This window comes from Cryptococcus depauperatus, chromosome 1 (assembly GCF_001720195.1).
Source record: "Cryptococcus depauperatus CBS 7841 chromosome 1, complete sequence".
In the NCBI taxonomy this organism is placed as follows: Eukaryota; Fungi; Basidiomycota; class Tremellomycetes; order Tremellales; family Cryptococcaceae; genus Cryptococcus; species Cryptococcus depauperatus.
The window spans coordinates 2,697,118-2,722,365 of NC_089468.1; the positions used below are offsets into that span (position 1 = coordinate 2,697,118).

At 43.9% G+C, this 25,248-nt stretch overlaps 9 protein-coding genes across 9 annotated transcripts; 3 read left to right on the forward strand and 6 right to left on the reverse strand.

The window, feature by feature from the left end:
- Positions 1–62: 62 nt before the first annotated feature.
- Positions 63–3,049, reverse strand: L203_101060 (uncharacterized protein; the record flags this gene model as incomplete). The annotated part of the gene is made up of 12 exons (XM_066210510.1): positions 63–424; positions 475–745; positions 799–971; positions 1,049–1,411; positions 1,468–1,543; positions 1,593–1,611; positions 1,669–1,687; positions 1,737–1,920; positions 1,970–2,386; positions 2,432–2,545; positions 2,609–2,765; positions 2,829–3,049. 12 exons carry the CDS (start codon positions 3,047–3,049, stop codon positions 63–65), a joined length of 2,376 nt encoding a protein of 791 aa, XP_066066607.1.
- Positions 3,050–3,193: 144 nt separating this feature from the next.
- On the reverse strand, positions 3,194–6,342 carry L203_101061 (uncharacterized protein; the record flags this gene model as incomplete). Its single annotated transcript, XM_066210511.1, has 10 exons — positions 3,194–3,316; positions 3,365–3,756; positions 3,804–4,014; positions 4,063–4,232; positions 4,283–4,812; positions 4,862–4,953; positions 5,001–5,240; positions 5,288–5,425; positions 5,472–5,642; positions 5,698–6,342. The coding sequence occupies 10 exons, from the start codon at positions 6,340–6,342 to the stop codon at positions 3,194–3,196; spliced, it is 2,712 nt and encodes a 903-aa protein (XP_066066608.1).
- A 614-nt stretch (positions 6,343–6,956) lies between these two features.
- L203_101062 (uncharacterized protein) lies at positions 6,957–7,369 on the forward strand (the record flags this gene model as incomplete). The annotated part of the gene is made up of 4 exons (XM_066210512.1): positions 6,957–7,003; positions 7,048–7,066; positions 7,113–7,258; positions 7,303–7,369. 4 exons carry the CDS (start codon positions 6,957–6,959, stop codon positions 7,367–7,369), a joined length of 279 nt encoding a protein of 92 aa, XP_066066609.1.
- Positions 7,370–7,865: 496 nt separating this feature from the next.
- On the reverse strand, positions 7,866–10,464 carry L203_101063 (uncharacterized protein; the record flags this gene model as incomplete). The annotated part of the gene is made up of 12 exons (XM_066210513.1): positions 7,866–8,522; positions 8,582–8,721; positions 8,778–8,982; positions 9,033–9,102; positions 9,161–9,234; positions 9,280–9,369; positions 9,422–9,451; positions 9,505–9,878; positions 9,930–10,132; positions 10,189–10,297; positions 10,349–10,398; positions 10,442–10,464. 12 exons carry the CDS (start codon positions 10,462–10,464, stop codon positions 7,866–7,868), a joined length of 2,025 nt encoding a protein of 674 aa, XP_066066610.1.
- A 487-nt stretch (positions 10,465–10,951) lies between these two features.
- On the forward strand, positions 10,952–19,031 carry L203_101064 (uncharacterized protein; the record flags this gene model as incomplete). The annotated part of the gene is made up of 11 exons (XM_066210514.1): positions 10,952–11,881; positions 11,929–12,364; positions 12,413–13,336; positions 13,382–16,328; positions 16,496–16,624; positions 16,681–16,811; positions 17,243–17,406; positions 17,458–17,879; positions 17,939–17,975; positions 18,041–18,583; positions 18,660–19,031. 11 exons carry the CDS (start codon positions 10,952–10,954, stop codon positions 19,029–19,031), a joined length of 7,035 nt encoding a protein of 2,344 aa, XP_066066611.1.
- Positions 19,032–19,385: 354 nt separating this feature from the next.
- L203_101065 (uncharacterized protein) lies at positions 19,386–20,876 on the reverse strand (the record flags this gene model as incomplete). The annotated part of the gene is made up of 7 exons (XM_066210515.1): positions 19,386–19,423; positions 19,478–19,659; positions 19,708–20,054; positions 20,098–20,215; positions 20,265–20,402; positions 20,447–20,717; positions 20,807–20,876. 7 exons carry the CDS (start codon positions 20,874–20,876, stop codon positions 19,386–19,388), a joined length of 1,164 nt encoding a protein of 387 aa, XP_066066612.1.
- A 350-nt stretch (positions 20,877–21,226) lies between these two features.
- L203_101066 (uncharacterized protein) lies at positions 21,227–22,344 on the forward strand (the record flags this gene model as incomplete). The annotated part of the gene is made up of 5 exons (XM_066210516.1): positions 21,227–21,246; positions 21,293–21,449; positions 21,497–21,652; positions 21,699–21,872; positions 21,919–22,344. 5 exons carry the CDS (start codon positions 21,227–21,229, stop codon positions 22,342–22,344), a joined length of 933 nt encoding a protein of 310 aa, XP_066066613.1.
- Positions 22,345–22,423: 79 nt separating this feature from the next.
- L203_101067 (mitochondrial inner membrane protease ATP23) lies at positions 22,424–23,276 on the reverse strand (the record flags this gene model as incomplete). Its single annotated transcript, XM_066210517.1, has 4 exons — positions 22,424–22,561; positions 22,607–22,690; positions 22,740–22,996; positions 23,042–23,276. The coding sequence occupies 4 exons, from the start codon at positions 23,274–23,276 to the stop codon at positions 22,424–22,426; spliced, it is 714 nt and encodes a 237-aa protein (XP_066066614.1).
- A 226-nt stretch (positions 23,277–23,502) lies between these two features.
- L203_101068 (uncharacterized protein) lies at positions 23,503–24,760 on the reverse strand (the record flags this gene model as incomplete). The annotated part of the gene is made up of 5 exons (XM_066210518.1): positions 23,503–23,557; positions 23,604–23,839; positions 23,884–23,994; positions 24,215–24,364; positions 24,416–24,760. 5 exons carry the CDS (start codon positions 24,758–24,760, stop codon positions 23,503–23,505), a joined length of 897 nt encoding a protein of 298 aa, XP_066066615.1.
- Positions 24,761–25,248: the final 488 nt, after the last annotated feature.

Here is a 25,248-nt window from a genome sequence, read left to right on the forward strand (position 1 = left end):
CTTCACTACTTTTATACCCACAGTTTTTCTTATATCACAAATTACTCTGTCTAATGTAATTTTCAAGGATACGTCAAATCTGCAACCCTTCCACTCATCATCATCCAAACCTCTAACCACCTTAGGCCTTTCTGATCATCCTTCTCTAAACCCTCTGATCTCAGCACCTCCTCAACTGCCCCACTAATTTTACAAGGATGTATGGTCAATACCAGATCTCCAGTAGTGGGATGCTCCGCAGATTGCACCAGAGGAAAGCATGAAGTTTCGTTTTCACTTTCTTCCGTACATGGTATTTGCTCTGGAGGAAGCATCAGTGTGTCGAGAGTTTCACCGTATTCGCCGAATCTTAATGGCTGAGTAGGCATATCAGGATGCAAAATTCTCAATTTCAACAAAACAGTAACAGAAACAGGTGCTCCGGCTTCGTGCGATCAGCGAGCAGATTCCTCTCATCAAACATACCAGACTCACTTTCATCCCAAGCCCGGAAACAAAACATGGGCACCCGATAAGTCTGTGAGAATACAATATGTTGCTCAACTTCCACTCTTAATTTTTTCTGCTCCTGATCCCTCTTGCCATAAGACAAAAGTGCGGAATCATCGTCTTCTTCTAGACCTTCTTCTTCACTCTCGGCCACCGCAGAAGTGGAAAGCTCCCCGGTTTCAAGAAGTTGGGATGCAAGTAAAGGTGAGACATGACGTGTTATACGTCGATAGAGGTATCCCTGATGTGGAACAAACTTGCATGATGGCTTCAATCAACTACTGTTTTGTCGAATGAAAGCTGACCTACCTTGTGTTCCTTCCACTGCCAGCCCCTATTTGTCAAGCTAGGACCTATTGTTTCGATATTGATGTCTTCATATTTCGCAATCATAGCCCTGCAAGCTTTTTCAAAATCTGTGTGTGCTGGAAAAGCTTCTACTAATTCCTCTGGTTTACCACAACCATTTATCCTGTGCAAGTCTACAAAACCATATGTCAGAGATAGACATACAACAGTCATGCATGCTTTTAAAATAGCGTTTAATGTGTCAACTAACTTTGATCTGTGGCACTTGTTCCAACCTCGTCCAAATCATTCCGAGAGGAATGATCCTTATTTGTTACGGTCTTATCGGATACCTCTTCCAGATCTGTTCTCTCCTTGATAGAAGCTGTTATACCGCTATATGCCTTTCTTGTACTGAGGACTGACTTTTGTGTTGAATTGACTGGGGTTGTTCGGCCGTTTTCAGATAAACCTACAGGTTCAGCTACGACATTTCCATCATTTATTTGTACGAGAATGCCGTCAGTAGCAGAAGAGAGAGAAGGATTGGTAGGTCCGACTGGTGTTGGGGTATCTGAACGTGAGGGCTGTCGTGAAAAAGCATTCAACACACGTCGTCGCTCAATAATACCGCCTAAGGAGATGATCAACAATGAGTTCTGAACCACCAGACTACATTCCCAAACGCACGCATGACAGCAGCTGGACCAGACCTTTTGACCGCTTTTTTCGAATGATTGTCTTCAAATATATCCGTTTCATCGACCTGTATGACTATCAGCGCAACTTCCACATCATGATCTATTCTAGCTCACAATTTCCTCTCCGATGATTCTGTTGTTGATATGGCACACCATAAGCGCATAGCAATGGCTAAGCTTCATGACTTACTCTTCAATCAAATCTTCCACTAAATTACGAGTCAGCTGCTCTTTTCGTAACAGACAGTCTACCCTTACAGCTAACTATGCCCAATGCACCACCTCTTTGCCCAGGGGTTTCGCTAATGAGCAATAAGTGTGCACGGCCTGTTTGGAAATAGTCTAAAACCTGAAAGCAATTGATGTTTGGCTTGGCCTCTGGAAGGGGCAAAAGAGAGAATTTCGACACTGGCCATGCGTCGTCAGGATTGTAAGAAATAAGCTATTCTTCTTCTCAGTGCTCTCGCTTGTATGGCTAAAAGACGACTTACTTTCTTGACCAAAAGCATTCCCACGAAGTTGTCGCTTTGTCCAGCTTCATACACAGGAATACGCGAAAAACCAGAGAGAAGAATTTGATCAATAGTTGCGTGATCCAGAATCCTGTCAGCGGAAAGGATCAAACAGTCCTTGATAGGAGTCATAATCTCTTTTGCGTGTTTGTCATTTAATGACAACACGCCATTCAGAATGGCAATTTCATCGTCCCTAAGGGGTTCCTCTCCCTCGCGATGGAATTGAAGGAAGCTCTTGAGTTCAGCCTTTTTATATGTATGGCCTTCATCTTTGCCCAAGATGTAGTCAAGCAACTTAGCAATAGGCCATGCGATTGGGGAAAAAAGGATCATGAATGCCCAAACAAGAGGAGCACAAGCACCTCCAATAGCGAGACCATACCTTACGCAAATCTGTTTGGTGTGAGTGATGGCATAATTTTCGATCAAAACTCTTACAGCCTGAGGAATGATTTCACCAAAGATGACAATCATAGTCGTCGACACAATAACAGCATAAAGCCCGCCGCCAAGTACATCATCAAGGAAAATCGGCAAAGATTCGTTAACAATCTGATCGAGATAGCAAATATTGCCTCAGTTAAGTATTACGGTTAGTGGGTTTACTATACCTACCACATTTCCCAACAATAGGACAACCAATACCCAATGTCTTCCCTTGGCAAGCAGCCTGAGGACTTTATTCGCTGATTTCCTTTCTCGAAGATCGGGAGAAGATGTAGAGAGAACACGGAGGTTGAGATCATCTGAGCCCATCAGCGCCAAGGTCAGACTGTTTTGGTGTTAGCATGATGTATCACTTGTTTTCAGTACTTGTCAGACATATCAGCCTTACCCCGCGAAAACGCCACCTGCAAGGACGAGTACAATACTCAATCCGAGCTTCCACCAAAACATGGGACTATCTGGAGGATCTTCAGGTTCGATGGGTCCAGTAGCCGATGCTGCCTCTAGTGACCATTGTTGGTTAAATCTTGGGATGAGATGGATAAGTTTTGAGAGCGAGATGAGAGTCGGAAGAGACGCTTTCGCAGTCCTCTTGAGGAGAGGAGGCATCTCACTTGAGTTTTTGTAAATTAAAAAAGGTTGAAATAGAAATTCCTGTTCACTTTAAATTGTCAAAAGAGTAGAATTATAGAGCTTGACATTAGAATCGTCATATTACGTAAAATCCATCACTACCTAGAAGAGTAGAATGATTTATTCTACTTTTTGCAGCATATGCATTACTCCTGACGGCGTCATTATCCCAGCAGCAGTTGAGAAGTCATATTCTGCTCGTATCATATCATGGAATTTCCTGTAAACATCCACGATTGAGTTCTGTATTTCAAGTCAGAGAGGGCTTTCTGAGAGGAATGCCAGACTCACCAAAGCAGGCGGAACAAGGATCCCAACAGTCTCCTCATCCAGTAGATATAAACGAAGCTCCTTCTTCCAAATTGCAAGCTCTTCCTGGCTGAGCTGTTTGAATTCTCCATGCACTTGTTTTACTTTATCTGACGTTGCAAAGTATTCCGAGGAGAGGTCCGATTTTGACGCACCTGACGAGGATTTTGTAATGTAGACTGTACATTGATCAAGGAACTGACGAAGAGAAGAGGTGGCGCTGGCGGTCACTATGGATATGAGATCCTCGCAAGCTGCTTTGAGGGCACGGTCGATATCTGTGCGTGCATCGGCAGCAAAGTCGGGTCTGGTGGCAGAACCGCGTTGGTATCTCAAGAAGGAAGAGGCATTATCCAAGAGCGATCTCAAAAAGTCTACAAAGCATTAAAACCTGACCTGATAATTATAAAGACATACGTACCTCCGATTCCACTCCAGTCTTTCCTTTTAGCCTTGCCTAATTCTAAGCCTGCTGTCATCTCCTTCAGAATTAAGAGATGCCTGACTAAGAATAGCTTAGAATCCACACTCTTATTCTTACCCTTCTGAGCTAAGATCAGATCCGAGGCAGAAGAAAGAGAGCGCCGACACATGGTAACAGCGTCCTGGGCGAGATCATCAAAGACAGCAGCCTATCATGGGGTCTTAGGATCAAGAGCTGCGAACAACAGAACACTCACATCAACATAAGTACGCAGACACGAAATAATCCAAAGGGCAATCCGCAACGAAGGATACCAACTCTCCTGCATTTCTGGTGGAGGTAATTCAAGCACAGTAGACTCATCATCATCTTCCCCATTGAGCGATACGATCGCTTGAAGTGGAATAAGTCTGTCTCCAGAAAGCCCTGTTTAACAGTTAACCACTGATAGAAAGTCAAGCTACCGAGCAACCTGCCTTGTTTCAATTTCTCGGGATAGTTCACATCGCCCTCTTTTGGCACATAGTACTCAACCTCTGCACTCAGAAGCGCTTGCGCCCTAAAGACTAACCTAGTCTGAGCATCTTGTAATACCATCTTCAGTAATACCTCGAGGTGTAACCTTGACAGTGGCTTTCTCTTCTTCGTCTTTGTTGCCGGCAATGTAACTGTGCCAGGAGATACAGACATTGAATCGTTCATGGAGCGTGAGGGCCCAAAGTTTGATACTTGACGCATACTGTTGGGATATGATATACTCTTGGAAGATCCTGATCTATATAATTTCGGCTTTGATAAAAAATAGTCGTCAGCCATAGGATCGAAGGGCGAAGCCGGCTCAGAAGGTGTATGGAGCGTATCGTTATCATCGTCATCAGAGATGTCTTGAACCATGAGAGCTTGAAGGACAGTGCATACCCCGCACAGTATTTGCAACGAGGGCTCATGAAGAATTCGGGGGCGAAGATGATCATAAAGATAGTCGCAAAGGCCTTCCAGGAATCCACTTGCCAACCAGTTAAGCAAATTGAGAAAAACTGCTAGACAATACCTACTACAGTGTTCGTTCACCAGAGAGAAAAAAGTGTTTGAATAGATTGAACTCATCCAGACATGTTTGTTTCAAATAGCTACATCCAAATCGTGTCTGTTTCGCCGTCAGCAGCATAAAAGTCTTCTTTTATATTTCCTTACAAATTCGATCAAAGCACTGCCTGTCGGATCCATTCTGATGATCTCCTCATTGACTCTATTACCTACTAAACCCTGTCTTGTGTCAACGTAAACGCTGTGACAACCAATCAACAAAGACCCTAATTCGTCGGGGTTTGACAATACCCGCTGTTCAAGCTCTGCTAGAAGAGGGCGAAGTGTTGTGGAGAGCGAAATGAATTTAGTATAAACAAGTGCCTGGGTAGCAGTTTCCGACAATGGCTATGAGATGTCAGGAGACTGCAAACGATGATGAAGAGACCGCTTGCCTGATCAGTCATACGCTTCTTGATCTCTTGCCCGACATTCTTCATTGCTCCCACAAAGTGAAGTTTGATCAGTGTCATACTGCGAGTTAAGCACTGCTGATATCTAATTAAATACAGCTCTGCGTCTCGAAAGTCTCGCTATAAAATCGATGAGCATTTACTAACACGATCTAGCCAAACATACATGATCTTCCAGATAGCCAATACACTCCTCTAGCCTCTTGACCATTGGAAGAAAATCCGGGTCCAACACGAGATTGTTACCTGGATTGTTGAGTATCCTAGTGGCGGTTTCCAAAAAAGTAAAAAAGGTCAGACGATGTGCAATTTGGGACGTGTGCGTCAATAGGTAATTCTGTGATTTGTTAAGCTATCCCTATTATACGCAATCTAGAGCTATTCAGACATACCTGCTCTTCTAAAAGATCTTCGCAAGCTCCTCTCAAGCTCTCGCTACTTTCCTCGACATATGACAGACACTTGCCCATCTCCTTTACCTCCTCCTCACTTCCCTTCAAGAGCCCTATCAAACTCTCGCACTTTTCTCGCAATCCATTGATTTCTGATAAATGATCCCTGTAAAAACTATCCTGTTCATGTTCTGTGGAGAGTGTCAGTGCAGTGAAATGGTCAAGAAACTGCTGAGGCGTCGCAATGGAGGCTGGGTGAAGAGGATCAGGTAGATGACTTGCAAGATGGGACGGTATACTCCCCAAACCACCTGGATCTTTCTGTACAGGCGTCCCAGGGACTGAAGGCGGATGTGAGAGAGTTGATGAGCCAAGGTGCGTAGAAAGACTCTTCCCCTTTGGCGTCGAAGGTCGAGACGGTTGATTCGTAAATTTTTCCGGCAATGACCTCTCTCCAAACCTCTCCTTTACCATGACTATACTCTCCAGCTGCTCTTTGCCCAACCGAGCTTTTTTTTCCCATTCATCCAGCGAGATGACAGCCGGTCTGATTGGTGTACCAGCCCGAGTGGATGGTCCTGCAGAGTTGGTAGAGGCATTTCCAGGACGGCGTACTTGGTATGTAGGCGTTGCAGCCCGAGACATCTTTTTTGACTGGCCTGGATATGTCGAATAGCGCCAAAACTGATAAGATAAGATGTAATGTTAAAACAATCGTTTGAAAGTCACCCTAATTTTGGATTGACATCTTAACTTTTATGCCAGGTTAGAAATTATTTTGGGGAAAATAACCCAATTTCCAAATTATCGCTCTTACTCAAAAATCCCATCTAATCTTTATCAGATAAGATATAGAATGGTGACACATTCACGCTCAACCTTGGCAAAACTCCGTATAAAACCGCAATTCCAATGCGAATGCCAATTCCAGTAGAATATTCTCGTCGTAAAAGCCCCCCGAGACTAACTACTGCTGGAGTGTTTAGCTCGATTGGTCCTTCAACAATCGTCGATTCTTGGGATGAATACGTATCACGATTCTCATTTCTGATATCCACATTGTTCATAGGCACTACAAAACCCCTACACGTTTCAGCGGCTAACCCGATTTGGATTGGATAGATGACATAAGCTATATTCTCAAAATGACAATGGATTCCAACGATCATGTTGGATGAGGATTTTCTGGGTATATAAAGAGTGGTGGAAAATGCGTTTCAGCAACACATCTCTAACCACAAATAAACCAGTAACAAACAATGTCTTCCGAGCAGCACCAGCACCATGTCGTCGGTGGCTACAAGGCGTGGGTTGAAAAGTATTTCTTTGATATCGCTAACTTTTGGACAGCACTCTCAATAACCCCCGGGTTGGTATAATAAGGCTCATCTTGGACTATGCTGACAACATTGAAGGTCTCTGAAGAAGCCAAGGCTCACGCTTCCGAGGTTATTCAAGAATACGAGAAGCACGGTCAGGCAGCAATCGCCGATATTGACAGTAAGAAGCCTGCCGATAGTGGTGACCAACATGAAAATCATGTCAATGGTGGTTATAAAGCGTGAATTCCTCCCATGTAATTTCAGCATGGGCTCATGTTTTTAGGACTTTGAATAATCCCAACGTTTCCAAAGAAGCCAAGGAGCATGCAAGAAAAGTTCTTGAGAATTGATGGTGGTACAGTTTCTCCCTATCCAAATATCCGGCTCGTATAACTGATAGTTGTTGTGTACTGGAGGTAAACGTTGCGTCGTTGGCTATGTTCAGTCAGAATGAGTCTAGCCTGATGAACCCACGGGATGAATTCTTTTTCCGTTATCATATCTGTCTCAAGCAACGATATCAAGTTGGAGAGTATAGGTCTTGCTGCCCTTAATGTTACTTGTTATCAAGATAATTTCCATGTAGCGACTCTCTTGTGTCAGATGAATGAGAGACAGGAGCGGAAGGGGATGCCAGTCAAATACATACTTGAGTCAGCCGCGACTAGCTCAAGTAGACATGGGTAGATCTACAAGCCTCACGAATCGATGGCTGTCTTATCCAAAGATGATGTAGAGGGTTGAGTAATTTCCCGTCCAAGAGTCTGTACTTTCATCAGCATCGCCTATATTTATTCCATTCATTAAAATAAAGACACTCTGCTTCAAAACTACAAAACGCACGTATCATTGAGGTTTTGGAGTAAAGAATGCTTTGATCCCTTCTGCCTTTTGCTTTTTCTCTTTTCCCTCTTTTAGCAACTTAGCATTATTTTGCTGGAACTCATCCCTGTTAACATCTTGGCGGCCCCATCCATCCTGCAATGACACTGCAAAATGCCAATCTTCGTGTTCTTGCTTTATGCTTTCAATGCTGAGTTCGTTGTCTCTAAACGGGCTCAGACTTTTAGGCATTGTAAAGGCCTCTTTGCATTGTGGACAAATCCAGAAAGAGTTCTCTTTCGCCGAATCGAAAGCAATTTCTTTGGTTTTTAAAGACCCCTTATCAGATATTATCTCGGTCTGATTAAGAAAAGATAACGAAGGGGATGCTGATCGCGACGAGGAAGAAGGGGGGTTTTTAGTCAGGAAAGCTTCAAGTCCACCTTTTGATGTTGAACTTTGGGGGGCAGAAATACGAGGCTTCTTGGAAGGAATATCAATCGTAGGAATAGAGGAAGATGAAGAGTCTGAGGATGGGTTTATTAGCCGTTTGGCTAATACAGACTTGGATGACGGCGCCAAAGGGGAAGTTCTATTTTCGGTTTTGGGTTTGACGAAGAATCCCTCGATGCCTTGCTGACCTTCTTCCAACTTTTCTAGGCCTGTGAACGAGAGCGCTATCTATAACAAACAGCAAACATTCAGCATCTGTATAATTTTTGCATAGAGAAAGAGCTTACATTGTTGAGCTTCATCGTTTTCCTCGACATAGGTTGAGTGGCTTCTTCCCACAGCTTGTTCCCAAATTTCAGTATATACTCAGTAGATAACTTTCGAGTGAATGGGAATGGTGTTTGTCTCGAGCGAGAAGGCTCAATCCCTAAAGATGAAAGCAATTTGTTAACTTCGCGACAATGTTTCAAACTTGTCAAATACCTTGTCGATAACTCAGAACCAATGTTTTAGGCCATAGACTAGGGGCAACTTCTCTTGACTCTCTAAGCCTTACATTCAACTCTCCAGCTAAAATTGACAACCAGTGATATCCTTGCTCGGGTGTCGTAACTGCAGGTTTAACGTTTTTTGATGCAAGCATTGATTTATTAGAGACTCTCTCTTTGACCTCGGTATAGTCTATTCCCTGAGGTAACCTTCAATGAAAAGATGGCCATACAATGACTTGCTACTCACACGGATGATATTGTAGATCCATAAGCTCTCTTCTCCAAATTTCTGCTGCATCTTACCGAGAGGAACAATCCTATTCACGATGGTGCCTTTGTTGAATTGACAGTACATGAAAACATTAGAAAACTTACAAAAGGTCGCTTATAGATCTCGAGCCATACTCTGCAGCTAATGCGTCACCCAATTTACCCCCTAAGGATCGAATCTTTGAAAACTGTCAATAAACAGCGAAAAACTAAAAGACACATACGTCTGTAAAGTCCCGATTCTGCAAGAACGCAGCCACGGCAGAAGCGCGAAGGATAGTCTGGTTGTTCGGCTTTTTCCAAGCAGAACACAGCTGTGACATTGTTAGCAGTAATATACGAGGCAAATGGTATTACTGTACTCACTTTGGCCATGGACTTATTGTGCGCGATACCCTAGAATAGTATGTTTGAGCAATCAGTAATCTAGGGAACAGCGCCTTACTCACCGCGGAACACGTATAATGCAGCTTCCTATACACTTCATGACGCACAGCCGACATGAGTTCAGCACCTTTACACAAAGCCCAATCCTCCCAACTATCCTTTGGCTGTCGGGCACCTAGTCTGATATCCTCGCTGGCCTCGCTTTCGTAATCTTCCGACCCACTATCATTGGCTCCATCTTCAAGATCGTTTTTGCCATTAACAGGAAAGACATTTCCAGCTCGACTCCAATCAATGGCCGGAGGAAGGGGAAGAGGGGAGTCTAATCCATTTGGGGCATCATCTGGAACTTTTGCAAGATATGGATGGGCCACAAGGAGCTCTTCGATAACCATTGGAGTGAGATCTAAGAATGCTTCGTCAATTGAGGCTTTTTCTATACTCGTCTTAGTTGCTAAAACATCAAAATAGAGTGAACTTCACTTACCAATCTCTCCCTTTGGTATCATTTCCCTGAAGATGGCAAGAATCTTGAGACTTTCTCTTCTATACACATCTAGACTGACTTTGTGAGTCCGTGGATCGACATCGTCCCAATATCCAGCTTCGTTCTCCCCGTTCCGATAAGTCGCAACATGCTGAACCACAAGGTGAGGACACATTTTTTTTGCATCTTCAATGGTTGTAAACCTGAATAAGATACCCTGTGAGCTTATTGAGGTGACAAGGAGAGGATATAATCTGACCGTTTGATACCATATTTTCTGGCAGGGTAGTTGACGGCAATGATTGATTGCCACTGCGCGCATATCAAAGGAACGCCCTCGGCAATACCTAGGCGGACCTGCTCGAATTCTATCAAGAAATTAGTCAAATCTCTAAAAGTAAAAACAGATCATCACATACGAGCATAGGCAGCATCAATATCACAATGTGCGACAGTTCTTAAGGGATTACTGAGAAATGTCAATCCACTATCAAACATGCTTTGGCACATACATTGGTGTTAGAGCTTGAGGCATGAGTAAGTGTCTTTTATGACTTGTCAGTCCAGGTATCTCTGTTAGTTACGATATAAGAGCCCAACCTATAAGTTGGAACCACCCTCTTGTACTCATTTCTCCAGGATGATCCAGTTATAGAAGACATTTTGGGCTAGAGCTATACCATTGGAGTATTGTAGAGCAGCTGGCTCAGATTGGTTTGGCAGCGGTTGTTTTGATTTTTCATCTTAACTATTCATCTAAGACAAAGTGAAATGGATAAACAAATGATTCTTCGTGACGGAGAAGGCTATCAACTCCGCAAGCTGACGTGTAATTGTTAATCTCATGCTTCATCCATCTATTATTAAGTTAATTGTTATTTGTAATGACATTGTTTTACATCTTCAACGCGAAAGCAAAAGAAAAGCCACAGGACGAAAGCAAAGCTTACTGCGTGCTCCTACTCATATTCGTAATAAAGGACAGACGAAGGCATATCCAAAGAGCTCCTTGAGAGCACATAATGCCTCTCCCATCTCTCAATCCATTTGCGCGAACAAGTAGAAGTGAAACTCAAGACCCACATCGTATTCTATCAGAGCTTCTCAACGGATTATACCTGCAACACGGGTCGCGCTGGTCAAACACCGTCAAGGCTTCCATTATCTGTCAGATATGGTATACAGTCTGGCAAGATCCAGAGTGGACACAATACTTTGTTCCAGAAAGAACGCCTCTGCCTAGGTACAATAACATCAAAGAATGGCTAGTTGAAGGGTCTGAGGGATCTCAGCCATGGACCATGTCTGCTGTTCAAGGAATGCTTGAGGAGCAAAGAAGAAAAGAAGGAAAGGACCCGATATGGCCATCAAGAAAGGGGCAAATTTGTGGAAAGGTCTTTCAGAGACATGACCGGACTTATACTTGCAAAACATGCGCTACTTCTCCCTCTGTTTCCCTTTGTGTTGACTGCTTCAAGGCATCTGACCATGTAGATCACGAAATACTATTTGCTCAATCATTTTCATTCTCGGCATCGTGCGATTGTGGTGATCCCAACGCATGGAAAGCTTCCAACTGCGGGTGTTTACATCATCAACCGTTACCATCTGGAACTGACCCCCCTCTGTTCCCTTCCAAGTTCGATGTCCCCGACGAATTTGTTATTTCTCTTCAGAAGACTATTGCGATATGTATAGAGTTCATCATTCACACCATCGAGCACTCTCACCTTCTCTCTGAGTTTGGACAATTACCCAAGACAGAAGAGGAGATGCGTACTGCGGATAGCCCAACAGGAGAACCTAAAGAGAAAAGAGGTAAGGGACCTTGGGCAGTAGTGTTATGGCAAGACGATAGGCATGTTTTGAAGGAAATTGCCAGGCAAGTAAGAGATGGCCTGGGGATCAAATGGGAGCTTGCCGATAGTTGGGCAAGGGAGGCCATCAATATGGTTAGTTGTTTCTTGGCCATATAGTCCTCATCATAACAAATTCCTAGGGCCGCAAAGTCATTCTTGTGTCACCGAATCCAGTCATTGCTTTTCATGCAGCCAACATGCTTCAGCAGATTGATGCTCCTGTATCACTCCGTCTAGCAGCTGATGTCTTTAAAGAAGATATTGTCACTGTTCTCATTGAATGGTTATGCGATATACGATCCTGTATAATAGGCGGCGATGATCGTCTGTCAAAACGGCTAATTGCAAACGCGCTATTTGAAAAACGAATTCTTCCTCCCGCCGTACCCGGTACGCCTTTGGCAGCCGATCTGCATGAGTTAGCATGCGGAAAGCTTGGTGGCCAGCTTCAAGAAATCAAAAGAATAGATTGGCTTTTGCAGTTAGATTCAAGACTATGGAAGATGACGAAATGGCAGATGAGACAAATTTACAGTTCCGTCTTTTGCAGCGACGTTGAAGTCAGAAAGGCATTTGGTAAGTGCTCCACTATGACCATACAATTCTTTGCTGACATCTTTGTAGCCTGTCGTTTTGCCTTAAATTATTCTCGGCTAGCTGAGCATTTTCTTTTCCAAGACCGCGAATTTGATGCCAATATCCTCTTCTCCTCGGCCTATCTTGTCTTCACCAACGGCGCAGCCACTGTTCATGCCTCGGCCCAAGCTAATTTATTCTCCAACGTAATCCAAGTTGCTCATGCATGGTACACGAATCAGGTAGTAAACGACAATGGTTTGGATAGACTCATCATACCACCAATACCCTTTGACCCGAAAGATCCAACTTCCAGAGGTCTCGACTTGGATGTTCCTGCGTTCGCTGGCAAAAAGGGACTTGCAATTTTGGGACACCTCAGGCTTATGCTGAGACACGATGAAATGAAGCAGCTTCTTGTCAAGCAAAACCAATTTTTCTTGCGTATTCTGGGATTTTTGAATATGTTTGTTGGGATCCAGCCTCAACGCAGAGAGAGGATGGGACATGTCGAATACGAAGTGGAATGGTTGAAGTCTTTCATTGTCCTTGGTGATCTGGCTAGGATATGCCGAGATTTAGGAAAGGTGTTTAGTGTGGCAAGTCCAGAAAGCTTATTGCAAAGCCTACATTTTGTTTCAAGCCGAATATTCTACGACATTCTTCTCATGTCCAACACACTTGACAAGGAGCGATATCCGCGCCTGGTCGAGCACGTTCTCAATAATGTTCTAACTCCTGGCTCATCATACACTCTGCTTCAATTAGACGTCTCTGCCATCGAGGCATTTTCTTTTCATCATTATCTCAACCTATTATTTGCGGAGATGGCTAGGAACTTGAGCAAAGCCATGTCATGGGGTTCTGGTGGAGCCAGTTTCAAGGAGATTGTGGAGAAACTCATATTTAGAGGTACGGCAGAAGAGGACCTAGAAAGGATGAAGTTAATGATTATTGAATGGCCGTTGCAAAGTAAGTCTTTCTGAGTTGAAGCTGAACAAAACTGAGTTGAGTTAGAACATGTAATTTTTGCTCAAATTAGGGCCAATATGTGGAAAAAGAACGGCTCTGCTCTTCGGTTACAGCATCATCACTACTGTGATGTCTCTGTCCGTGAAGCTACCATTGATCAGGAATTTTACCTCTTGCAATTCGGTCTCTCTATCCTGGACCCTTCCAAGTTCATGACTGCTTTGATAGACCGCTTCGGGCTTTCAAAATGGTTCATGGGGAACGTCAGCGATCCGTCTTTATGGTATGATGAGGAAATCGAGCCCAAACAACGAATAAATTTGATGGAAGATTTTTTGCTTTTGGTGATACAACTAGCCTCTTACTCGGCATTGGTCAATGATTGGGATCGAACAAAATTAACTCGAAAAATCATCATACATCATTTAGCTGTGTTGCCGATGACTTATTCGGAGTTATTCAAGAAGTTGCCTGAGAGGTCTCAAGAAATCAGCTGTACACCTATCCTGGCAGAAGTGGCCAATTTCAGAGAACCAACTGAAACCACACCGGGTCAATACAGCTTGAAGGATGAGCTCTTTGATGAAGTGGATATTTACTGGCGATATTACTCGAGAAACGACCAGAGAGCCGTCATGGATAAGCTCGTTGTAAGAGCGAAGAAAACTCAGAATAAAGAAGAGCCATTAATTCTTCCTCGCCCAATTGAGCTTCCGCCAAACCATCACCCATGCTCGACAATGGGCGACTTCCTGAAATCACATGTGGTTGCGGACATCATCCACTGGTCATTGGCACATTGCATGCATATTGCGTCACCCGAAGTATGGTCTGCTACGGTGCAAGGGGCTTTTCCTCAAGAATTTAACGATACTCCGTTGATTCCCACTTGGGATTTTGTCCTCGATTATACTCTTCATCTCGCCATGATGGCCATCTCTGTTGCCCCCATCGAGTTTGCTCAACAATCCGTGTATCTCAAAGGGTTGGAAGGATCCAATAGCACATTTCAGAACCTTTGGGTTATCCAGTCTGACTCAGCGTTTAAGGCTTTCAAATCTAGGGTAGATTACATTCTAGACACCGTTGTTGCCCATCTCCCCCACCACTATACCGCCGATTATCGATCCCACAAAGAATCAGAATCTCTCCTCACCCTCTCGCCCCCTGGCCCTGATCCTAAAGCTGCTGCCCAAGCAAGGCAAAGAGCCATCATGGCCAAATTTGCCAAACAACAACAGGATTTTGCAGCCATGATGGATATGGAAGGGTTAGATGACGATGACGAGGATATGCTTGAAGAAAAAAGAGAAAATAATGAGGAAGAAAGCTATGGGTCTTGTATAGTCTGTCAGGAAGAAGTGACTCTCAAAAACCCAGGAGGTATGCTTACGCTGCTTCAGCCGAGTCGGCAGTTGAGGGAAGTTGTCAACACTCGGGACTGGTTTGAAGAGTCTTTGTTGGTGCCTACGAGTTTAGATAGGCCTGGAAGATATCATCGATTCGGCTTCAACCCAGACGAACAGGAACCAACCAGTACTGACTCATACCCTTGTGGGAATCTCAAATTTGGTATTCACATGTCCGCCTGTGGTCACTATATGCACGAAAGCTGCATGACGAATCATTTTGAAGGCACAAAGGTGCGACATACTCAGCAAGTCCAGCGACATCATCCCGAGAATGCTGTGAGACTAGAATACATGTGTCCATTATGCAAATCTCTCGGCAATGCACTTATTCCAGTTGAGCTATCTCAAACCAAAAATAAATTTCCTGTGACGATTAGAGAAGACGAAGATGAGGTGCCAAGTCTGTCTGTCGTCATCAGAAGGGTATCTAGCGAGGGTTTGCTGAAAGTAGCAGACAGTCAGAGGATATGGGAGCACCATGTTGAAACAGGGGAAGTGGTGCCGTGGTTCTCTGATTGCGTCTTTTCGCTTCACTCTCTTGATCACAATCACCGCAGAGGAGTTATGAGGGTGGTCTCAAGAATGGCCGACCGAATGGGGGGCCTGGTGAGACCATTGTCTGAGCAAAGTCAAAGGATACGTGGGAAAAAGACACATATGTATCTACCTGACGACATGGTAGCATACACTGTTTCAATGGCCGAGGTGACTCAGCGAGGACTATCTACCAACAACTCCGATGCCTTGACTGTGGCAGAACAAATAAATGAAACGTCTCTCGTACTTGTGGGCAAGCTGATAGGGCTACTTCAACTAGAGCTTGACCTCTACTTTGGGCCGGCGTTCGATCGAACATCATTAAGGGTGGGCATATTTGCAAGATTTCTACCCGATTGGTATAGATCAAGCACACTTCCGTCACCCCTTCTTATCCGTCAACCACTGGGTATGGTCATAGAATGTGCTGCCATCGCACCGGATCTTCTACAATCGGTTATTATTATGGCTTATTTTGCCGAGCTAACTCGGTGTATGCTTGCAATGTCTCTATGTGTCAAACGATGCTTAGGACCCAGGGCACAACCCGCCGCACGCTCAAAACCTCCCGAGGATTTAACGTTGTCAGACGGCCTCTCAGTCTTTAAAGACTTTCGCCCAGTCATGCAGAATATTTTGCGTCATGCTGGACCATTTGCAGATACCGACGGCGTATTGGCTCTTCTCACGGACGACATGCTGTCTAAGCTTCTTTACTCATTTACTCTTCCCTTCTTGCGTCGATGTGCCATCATCTACTACGCTACCACCGGTACTTATCCCGTCACGAAGCCTTCCATAATCTCTTCCTTCACATCCAAAACGAGCGAATATAGCCGTCTGTTATCTTTGCTTGGTGTTCCACGACCGACAGAAACGCTTGGAAACCCTTCATCTACTGAAACTCCGATTGTTGCTCGTTGGATAACTCAATGGGCACTGCATGGCCGGGTGATGCCTGTATTGGAATTCCCTGGAACATATGAGTTATTCAGGTTGCCTTTCAAATGGGAGGATCTCGTGCTTTACTATGCTGACAAAAAGTGCACAAAATGCAAAACAAAACCCACCTCCCCTGCTATTTGTTTGTTCTGCGGAACTATGGTATGTCTAGCGGGAGATTGTTGTTCAGAAGGAGAGCAAGGTGAATGTAATTTACATATGAAAGAGTAGGTTTTCTAATGACCTTGTCGCATACTAACAACCACAGTTGTGGAGCAGTTGTGGGAATGTTTGCAGACATCAGACGATGGACTCTGCTTTATCTCTATGCTGGATCTGGTAGCTTTGGTCCGATGCCTTATCTCGACACTCATGGTGAATTGGATGTCTCTATGAGGTGAGTCATTCGTGAAACCCCTACTGCATTTATAAGCTGACACTCTACCTATCTAGGCGAGGACATCGACAATATATGCATGTTGGACGTATGGATGAGCTTAGAAGAGGGACATGGTTGATGCACACCATCCCGCATATCACAGCTAGAAAGTTGGAGCTCACTCTGGATCACGGAGGATGGGGTTGTATGTAATGCGAAGGATTTGGAAAGCCTGGCAAACTCATTAGTAATGAAAAGAGAAACGAATACAATGATTAGTTTGAGTTTTTTCTTCGTTGTAGCATTGACATTGCATGGATTCTTATTAGGATAAGTATTGACAGCTGCATTAACAGTTATACTAAATAAAATTATTAAAAAAAACACTCATGTCGCGTCTCTGTCTTTTTTATTCTTTTTTCAAGGTTACATCTTATTCATTAGAATAACAACACAGTTTATTCGATAATGAAGCCATGCACTCTGCAATCCCAAACCAACATCTCGCTTTACGACCCATCTATCTCACCAGCACACTTTCATCTATAGACAGTTCTGTCTATATATCTTTTCCTTCCTTCAAGCTCCGTATAATTCCTCACTTTCTCGTTTCCTCTTCTCTAATTTCGCCATTAGCATTGACCTATTATATCGAGGACTGCGTAGAGGTTGTTGTACCTGTGGGAGGAAAGGTGGAAATTAGTCTAAGTATAGATGAGAAGTCGCTGCAAGAATGCGGGGTGGAAGAGGCGGGTGTAAGTGAGAAGGTATGGCGAAAATTTGCCTCTACACTCGAAGCTGTGAGTTTGGGAAATGATTCAAGACAGCAGAACCTGACATTAAGGACGTAGAACAGCGAGGTGCTCTCACTAGCCCCCCATATGCCGGTCGCAAAGTCAAGGACAGACCCAACAACTCTCATTCTAACGCCATCATCATCTTTACCTACAGCTAATCCTTGTTCTTCAAATATAATACCTACAGGCCATCCAATTGCTTATCTGAAGAAAATTGATATACATTGTTATTGGTCACAGCCCAAAATCAAAACTGACGGAATAGAAACGATTGATATGAATCGTCCAGATCAAATAAAGCAAAACACTGAGGGACAAAAGATAGACGAGATCAGTTTCGATGACGATATCCTTATTTCTTTGAACCATACCAGTGACGATACCGTACAAGAAAATGGCGTTTTACTGCAAACTGACTGGCTCAACCAACAGGTGAATACTGTCTTGAATAGACTTTTGGTAGGACACTTCATCCGGTAAGTAGACACAACAGCCTTGTATTGACTCAGATACGGATACTTAACCTTGCTGCAAGGCGATTCCCACTAATATTCGATGGCCAGCTTGCAAAGGTACATCTCTAACCTCCAACACTAATAACTTTGACGAAAAGGCTAATCTATCATCATTTACCAAGGTAATTCCAACATTTGCTATTCCCCAATCTCTAACAAACTCCCTCGCTCATGCCTCTCATCTCGCCAAAACACACGGTACACCTCTCAACAAGAGGCTTCAAATGGTCATGAGTGAACTTGCAACGCTACAGCTTGATGTACTTTCAAGTTCTGTCATGCGGGCTGAAAATATACCAATGAAGAAGGATTGGAAAACTGAGTCTGTTCGAAAGCGTCAAAAGCGAGCCAAACAAAGAAATTCAAACAGTGAACTGTCAAATTGTGACCAGGTTTATGTTGAGCAGCTGCCAACAGACCAGGTGAAGGAATCAGTGAAAAATCAAATGCAAGGAAAAGAGCTGGACGACAACCCAACTCCTCGTGCAACGGCTTATATAAATCAAGTCGAAACATCTGTCAACTCTTCTGAATCGCAATATACCTCCCAACAAGAAGCAAAGAAAATCCAGAGAATTGTTGGTGATGCCTTGGCACATATTGGCCGTTCAAATTTCATGGCAAAAAGGAGATACGGAGGCAGACTGGCTTATGGTGTAATAAAAGTGAGTTCCGTCTCCCTTCGGCTTAATCAATTCTTTGCTGTTATATCATTGCTGAACAAGGGCTGAAAATTTACAGATCTTGCACGTCGATTGGAATGATGCCTTAAATAACAAATTCCCGTTTTCTGATGCACCCCTCTTTTTCAAGTCGTATCCACAACCAACTTTGACCGCATCACAATCAACAGCCACAACAGTTTCAGAGTCATTTATTGACGATACCAGTCAGGAGATGGAATACGCTAGCCTTTTTATGGAAAGAAATGAGCTAGGAGGTTTGGGCGAAGATGAGGAAATGAAATATGAAAATTTAGAGGATCTCGATGACGATGAGGGCCTAATGTCAATAGACATGATATGGGCTCCAGAAACGGACTGTTCTCCTTCGTCTACGTCCGAAAAGCAGGCATCATTCTTAAGACCATCTTTTATACCATCTTTACCGTGATGTTGTATTGTAGTGATGTAAGATTAATTCAGTCTGTGCCATTTGAGAAACAGAGTGTTCATTCCCGCGGTATAAACATCAAGATCAAATAAAGAGAGGTAATCAAATCTCCAACCCACCGTTACGGTATAAATGCTATTTCCCGGGTAATATTGAGAAGAGAGGGTAAAAAGGATTGGCGGTTTATGACACGTGGAGAAATTGACAAAACGAAAGGTGATTAAAATTGAAGATTGTGATAGAAAGGTTCGATCTTTTATTCTCACTAGTAGCCGGCATTCTTTTCCAGGGGCGTTATGGACATAATATAGAACATTTCGTCGAAAAATGTAAGAAATTTTGAAAAAAGCAGCCTTAGTAGGTTGGGGTACCTTCACGTCCACTTTGAGCCGCTAGAGAATTGGCAAATCAGTCTCGTTGAAAACAAACCATGTAGATACACTTACCCAGCCTTGCTTCAAGCACCTTCAGACTATCCTCCTTGGCTAGCAATTCTTGTCTCTTGATTTGAATCTCCCTCTGCACCTTAAGTTCAATCTCACGGAGTTTCTCCTCCTCGCGACGAAGTTGTTCTTCTTTGAGACGGACGGACTGGTTAGCCATATCCTCCGGATGAATAGATGAATCGCTACCAAACGGTTAGTCATTCTATATAAGGAAACAGCTCAACACGCACGGATCACCACCGCCAACAGAACGAGAGAGTTTCTCAGTACGATAGTTCTCATAAAGGAAGTCATGGGTAATTTCTTTGAGGTCGGTCAAATGAGAGACGAGCAAGGCATTTCTGAGGCGAATGAAATCGGAGTGGTCAGGGTTATCAACTTCGACAACTCCCCATGGGTATCTCCTTCCACGGACAGGTTCGCCATCAATCATAATCTCTTCTTCAGAGCCAACAATGGCAAATGGAAGGAGGGCGCGAAGGGCCGAATTATCGGCAATCGTCTCTTCATCGTCTTCCTCCGCATCATATGGGAAATTGTAGACAGGAATACCATAATACTCGATATCTTCCATTATCTAGATTCCGTCAGTACAGCGCATAGGCTACGGAGATACGTACACGCTTTTTGAATGCCCTAAGCTCTGATGGAGTAAGGGAATCAGCTTTGCCAACAACAGGAATCACATTGACCCGAGGAGAAAGTCGACGCATAAGCTCAATATCAATCTCTCGAAGTCTGTCAAGTCATCTATGTTAGGTCGATAGTTTTACATTTAACGACCTACGCATGACCGGTTGGAGGGATAAAATAGAGCAGCGCATGTACTCTGTTATCCCTAAAACGGGGGTTTCGCTTGATTCTCGACTCTTCCGCCAGAATATCGTCGTATTGACGTTCGAGATAGTTGGAAATTTCTTGAAAGCTGCGACCTATTCAGTCGCTGAGTTCAGTGAAAGAAATGCTCACCAGTACTCGTTGTCAACACCATCGCCGAATCCTGGCGTGTCGACAACAGTGAGTGCAATCCTCACGCCATCTTCATCCAACTCTACATTAACAGGCTTTATCCTGATAGGCTGTTCAATGTTGGCTTCGGCAGCGACTTGTTTGACGAGCGCAGGCTCAAAGGCAGAATGAGGGTCTTCGGGATTGGAAAGAAGAGTGGCAGTGCTATGTTCGAGAAGTACAGACTCCACAAGAGTGTTCACAAAAGTCGTTCGGCCAGTTCCGGAAGCGCCTGGTACAGTGTCAGCGTGAAGGTCCAAGCGCTGCTATCAAGTCGCAACATAATCGACAGTTTCGATAACGTCTATCCGCAACACTTACCAACAACCATCAAAGTGAGCTGCACGCCCTTTTTCGCTTGCTTTCGTCCTCTTGCAGGTCTGGTAGCCATTATGCGTGTTGTTGAGTGTGTATATGAATATTTGCTGAAGCTGGATGCGTCTTGATTTGAGCGAGTAGGTGGAGAAGAAAGCAAAAGAAAGGCTTTTTTGACGGAGTAAGGAGAAAGTGAAAAGAAGAAGAAAAAAGAATTAAAAGATTGAAAATAAAAGAAAAAACCTCGTCCATAGCATTGCGCACGGTTCGTGCAAAACAGGCGCATGGTGCGCAAGCAAATGTTACGTAATATAATTAAATTTATTTGTTCAGTCCACTTATACACTATTACTTTCACCGTGATAAATGAATCTATGGTTAAAGAACAATAAAAAATAAAACAAAATACATCAATACAAAACTAGAATGGAAGATAATAGTGAAAGGTAAGAAAGCCAGCGGTTGTTATCGATTGACTGACCGCTTTTCTAGAATGGAGACAGAAAAGCCAGAGCCAGCACCAGAAGCGCCAAGTAGACGAGCCAGGACAGCAGATGACAAGGCAAGAGGGAAACGATTGTTTGGCAACTTGCTTGGTACGCTTCAAAAGTTCAAGACGGATGACAAGTCTAGTAGAGTTAGCGAAGCTGTACGTGGTCTACTTTTCTCGGCGAGCATAGCTGACTACACTGGTAGGCAAAGAGACGAGCAGAAGTGTCTGAGAGAATAGAAAAAAAGTTGAGATCAGAGAATGCTCTTAACCATGAAATATCAGAGACAGACAAGGAGCTCCGGAGCCTGAGGATAGCCACGGAGCATGCGGAGGCTGTTTTGAAGCAAAAGGATATTGCTGTAACTCGTTCTGTGCGTGAAAATGTGTATAGTTAACCAGGAATAGATGACTTCACGTCACACTTTTCTCAAACCTACGTCAAAATTCCTACATACTGCTTTACCTTTACCTCATACCCCAGTATATCAGGGCAATCTCCTCAACCCTTCACCCATACCATTATCCCAAGGCCCTACTGTCGAACGTCCCTCTAAAAACGACTTGCCTCCTCTATACTATGTGTGTCTATTCACAATTATAGCGTCAAAAACTGACAACGAGATAGCTTCCCAAGGTTCTATTGCCACATCAACACGATGTTCTCAAAAGCCGTCAAGCCAACATCGATGAACTTATTCAAGAAGAACAAGCTGAACTTGCCGCGGAACGCCAGCGTGTAGAGGATTTAGCAAAAGAAAACAGAGAACGAATGGAAGAGCTTTCAAGCAAGCTCCATGAGCTCAAGAAACAAACTCGGCAAGATGGAGCGAGATCTTGGGCAGGAAATAATGTAGAAGAGAGAAGGGAAAAGAAGGATCGAAAGGTGGATGATTTCGGGAGGATCCCAAGGGAAGAGACCATGGACGTCAACCACGAGATAAAAGAAAATGAGCCAGGACCAAATAAGGGGGAGGTTGGAGATGAGAGGGATGAGCGAGAAAGGGGTGTACAGATTGAAGGAGACGATGGTGACATTGAGGTCGAGTATTGATTGTCATCAATACGAGTCTGCTGTGAAATGTGATATAATGCATCATGCAGGGTATACAAAATTCTTCTCTCATCCTTATCTAGTATATCTCATCAAACGGTCTTGTATCTGTGAAACAACTCTCCCAAACTTCATTAACGGCCTTTTCTGCCATCTCTTGTGATGTACATGCAGGATTAGCAAGAACTGATAATATTGCTCTTCGCTTAACACATGCCTAGATGACAATCAGTAATCACTCTTTGAATGACAAGTAGCTCACTTGGTGCTGCTTGTTGAATGAATAAAATCCCCTCCTGATCTCTCTTGCAAACCTACAATCTCCTGATAAATTTGCTGCTCTAATCTACACCACTGTCAACACTCTTGCACACGATACAGAAGCGTAAGCTTACCTCACTACAAGCATGATGTCTCAAGCTTCCCCAATCCACTTTAAATCTGCAATGATCATATGCATGTATCAACTCATGGGCCAACGTGTCTTCCATATGTTTTTTGCTGTAAAACCGATCCTGACAAAGCAGTATACCATGTTCCGGCGAAAATCCTCCAGCACGACTCTCAGGACAAGGATGGCATTGTATTGTGGTAGAAGGGAAGGGACAGCCAGATAGTTTGAGGTGTTGCAGCATGAAATTGACCGCTGGGCCTAATCCCTGTTAACTCCTCGTTCTTGCAGGTGCAACGGACACACTATAATCCATCAAGTCCCTCTTCCATTTCTCACACTTATCCCAATCCCTTGCTAATTTCCCTTGGTCTTTGAGTGCTTGTCTTTCTGCTTGTTCTTCTTCTGTCAATCCCAAACCAGTGAATTGGGCTAAAGATGATCGCCAGCGTTCGAATGCGGGAGAGACTGGCTTTGATGCCGATGTCGACTCGAAGCCTTCAGCTGGAGATGTTTGTATAGGGGAAGATCCAGCCGTCATGGTGCTTGAATCATGAGAAATAATATTGAAATAAAGATGAAATGGTTTATCAAAATGTATGAAAAAGCGATCAACCTATATTACGTAAAACCACCCGTAATCTCTAGCAATAAGAGTATCGACCATTATTTTGTTGAAGACAAAAGATGCATTGTGATGGAAAGAGAATATAATTGAATAAAGCTGAAAAGCCATTGATTTCGTATGCTGTTGATGATGCGTTTGACTATGTCTCTCCTTTCCACTTTCTGTATGTCTCTTCATCGTCTGGTCCGATAAATCTACATATCCTGTTAGCCTGGTCCTTGTCTAGAGGGGCAAACCTACGCCCTAACCATCCTGTTGAAGCTGTTTTCCTCATTTTTAATCTTCTTTGGCGACAAAGTGCCCAGATAGCCCATTGCTAAGCTCTCCCAGGCATGATAGGCATATTGACCAGTGGCTTTGAAGTCGTGTGCGGTGGTTTCATGCGTCTTCTGAATTTCATTACCATGCCACATGGGCCAGAAGAAAGCTCTCTCAGAGAGAACTTGAATTTCGGTAGGGTAATTGCGAGCCAATTCCTAAGTGTATCAGCGCTGAGCCACAGCCGGGAAATGGGACATACCCAAGGCTTGACAACACTATGACGAGCCCAAATGCTTCCGTCAAACGTAGCATACGATGCCAGCCATCGATCAACGAACGCAGCGTTCGGTTCAGAGATAATTATCGCATTCTATCCCTTGTAAGCCCGTCACACAACGTCTATCACATACACAAAGACCCTCCGGGTCAAGAGCATGCCGTCTTGAATCTGGCGAAGCTTCCATTCCTATGGTCGTTGGAAAGTACAACAAGTCATCAAATGGCTTTATACTGCCGCCATCAGTCCAAATCCACTCCCGACCTAGACGTACACAAAGACATCAACATCGAGATAGATTCCTCCCGCATACTTCATTATGAGTAGACGCAGCACATCCGCCTTGTGCGCAAAGTGTTCCAACGGTCGCCCATATGTACTCTCTGGCACCTGAGTCTTGATCAATGTAAGATGAGGCCGTATGAGCTCCCACCACGGCCCAATTGGTAAATGCTCGTAGTGACTTTTCTTGGTCAAACATATACCCGCCACACCAGACTTACAAGTAGATGACCTTGGGGCGAAGATTAATGAGCGCACTACGCATAGCCAGGTAAGCATAGTAGGACAATTCTACCCCTTGTTGACCCTCTTGGACTGGTTTGAGACCATAGACATAGTGTACGCTATCCGGAATGAGCATGCCCTTCTTTTTGGGTAAGACAGGATGTGGCAAGTAGCCTGGCCTATCTGGCAGAGGTGCTTTGATGAATTGAGAAGGATGAATGAGGAATGGAGAGGTAGTGTACCGATGATGGGCAGAGGTAGTGTACCGATAATGGGCAGGGGTTGGCGATCTTATCGGGGCCAAGGTGCCCAAAAGGAAACCAAGTCCGATGAGGAGGACGAAGGTTAACATGGCGACTTATGGTAAAGTCAAGCCGAAATTAAGGGATTTTCACGAAGTACAAACTGCACGTATATCTACAAAAATGAAATTAAAGATAAATCTACGTTCGCAAAATCAAACACTGCGGTTATTGTACGTGACAGATTTGATTTCGCTAATTGATTACGTAAGATTCAGGTTTCCACACTTTCCAAATGGCGGATGACAATCATATGATTCTCGGCGTTTCGGTTTTGTAATGCCTGTGGCGATAGATCATTTTATTCCAACACTCTCCCTTATCTAATCGCCTTTTCATTCCTAACAGATCACATCGTCGAGTAAACACATGTGTTGGCAGACTCTTTGTCAATAGGTCTGCCACATTCTGCGCAGATAGTACGTGACTCAATGACACCGTCTTGTCTTCCACTTCCTCTCGCACATAGTGATGCCTCATGTCAACATGTTTCGACTTGTCGTGACTCACTGAGTCGAATGCCGCCTAGATCTCCATG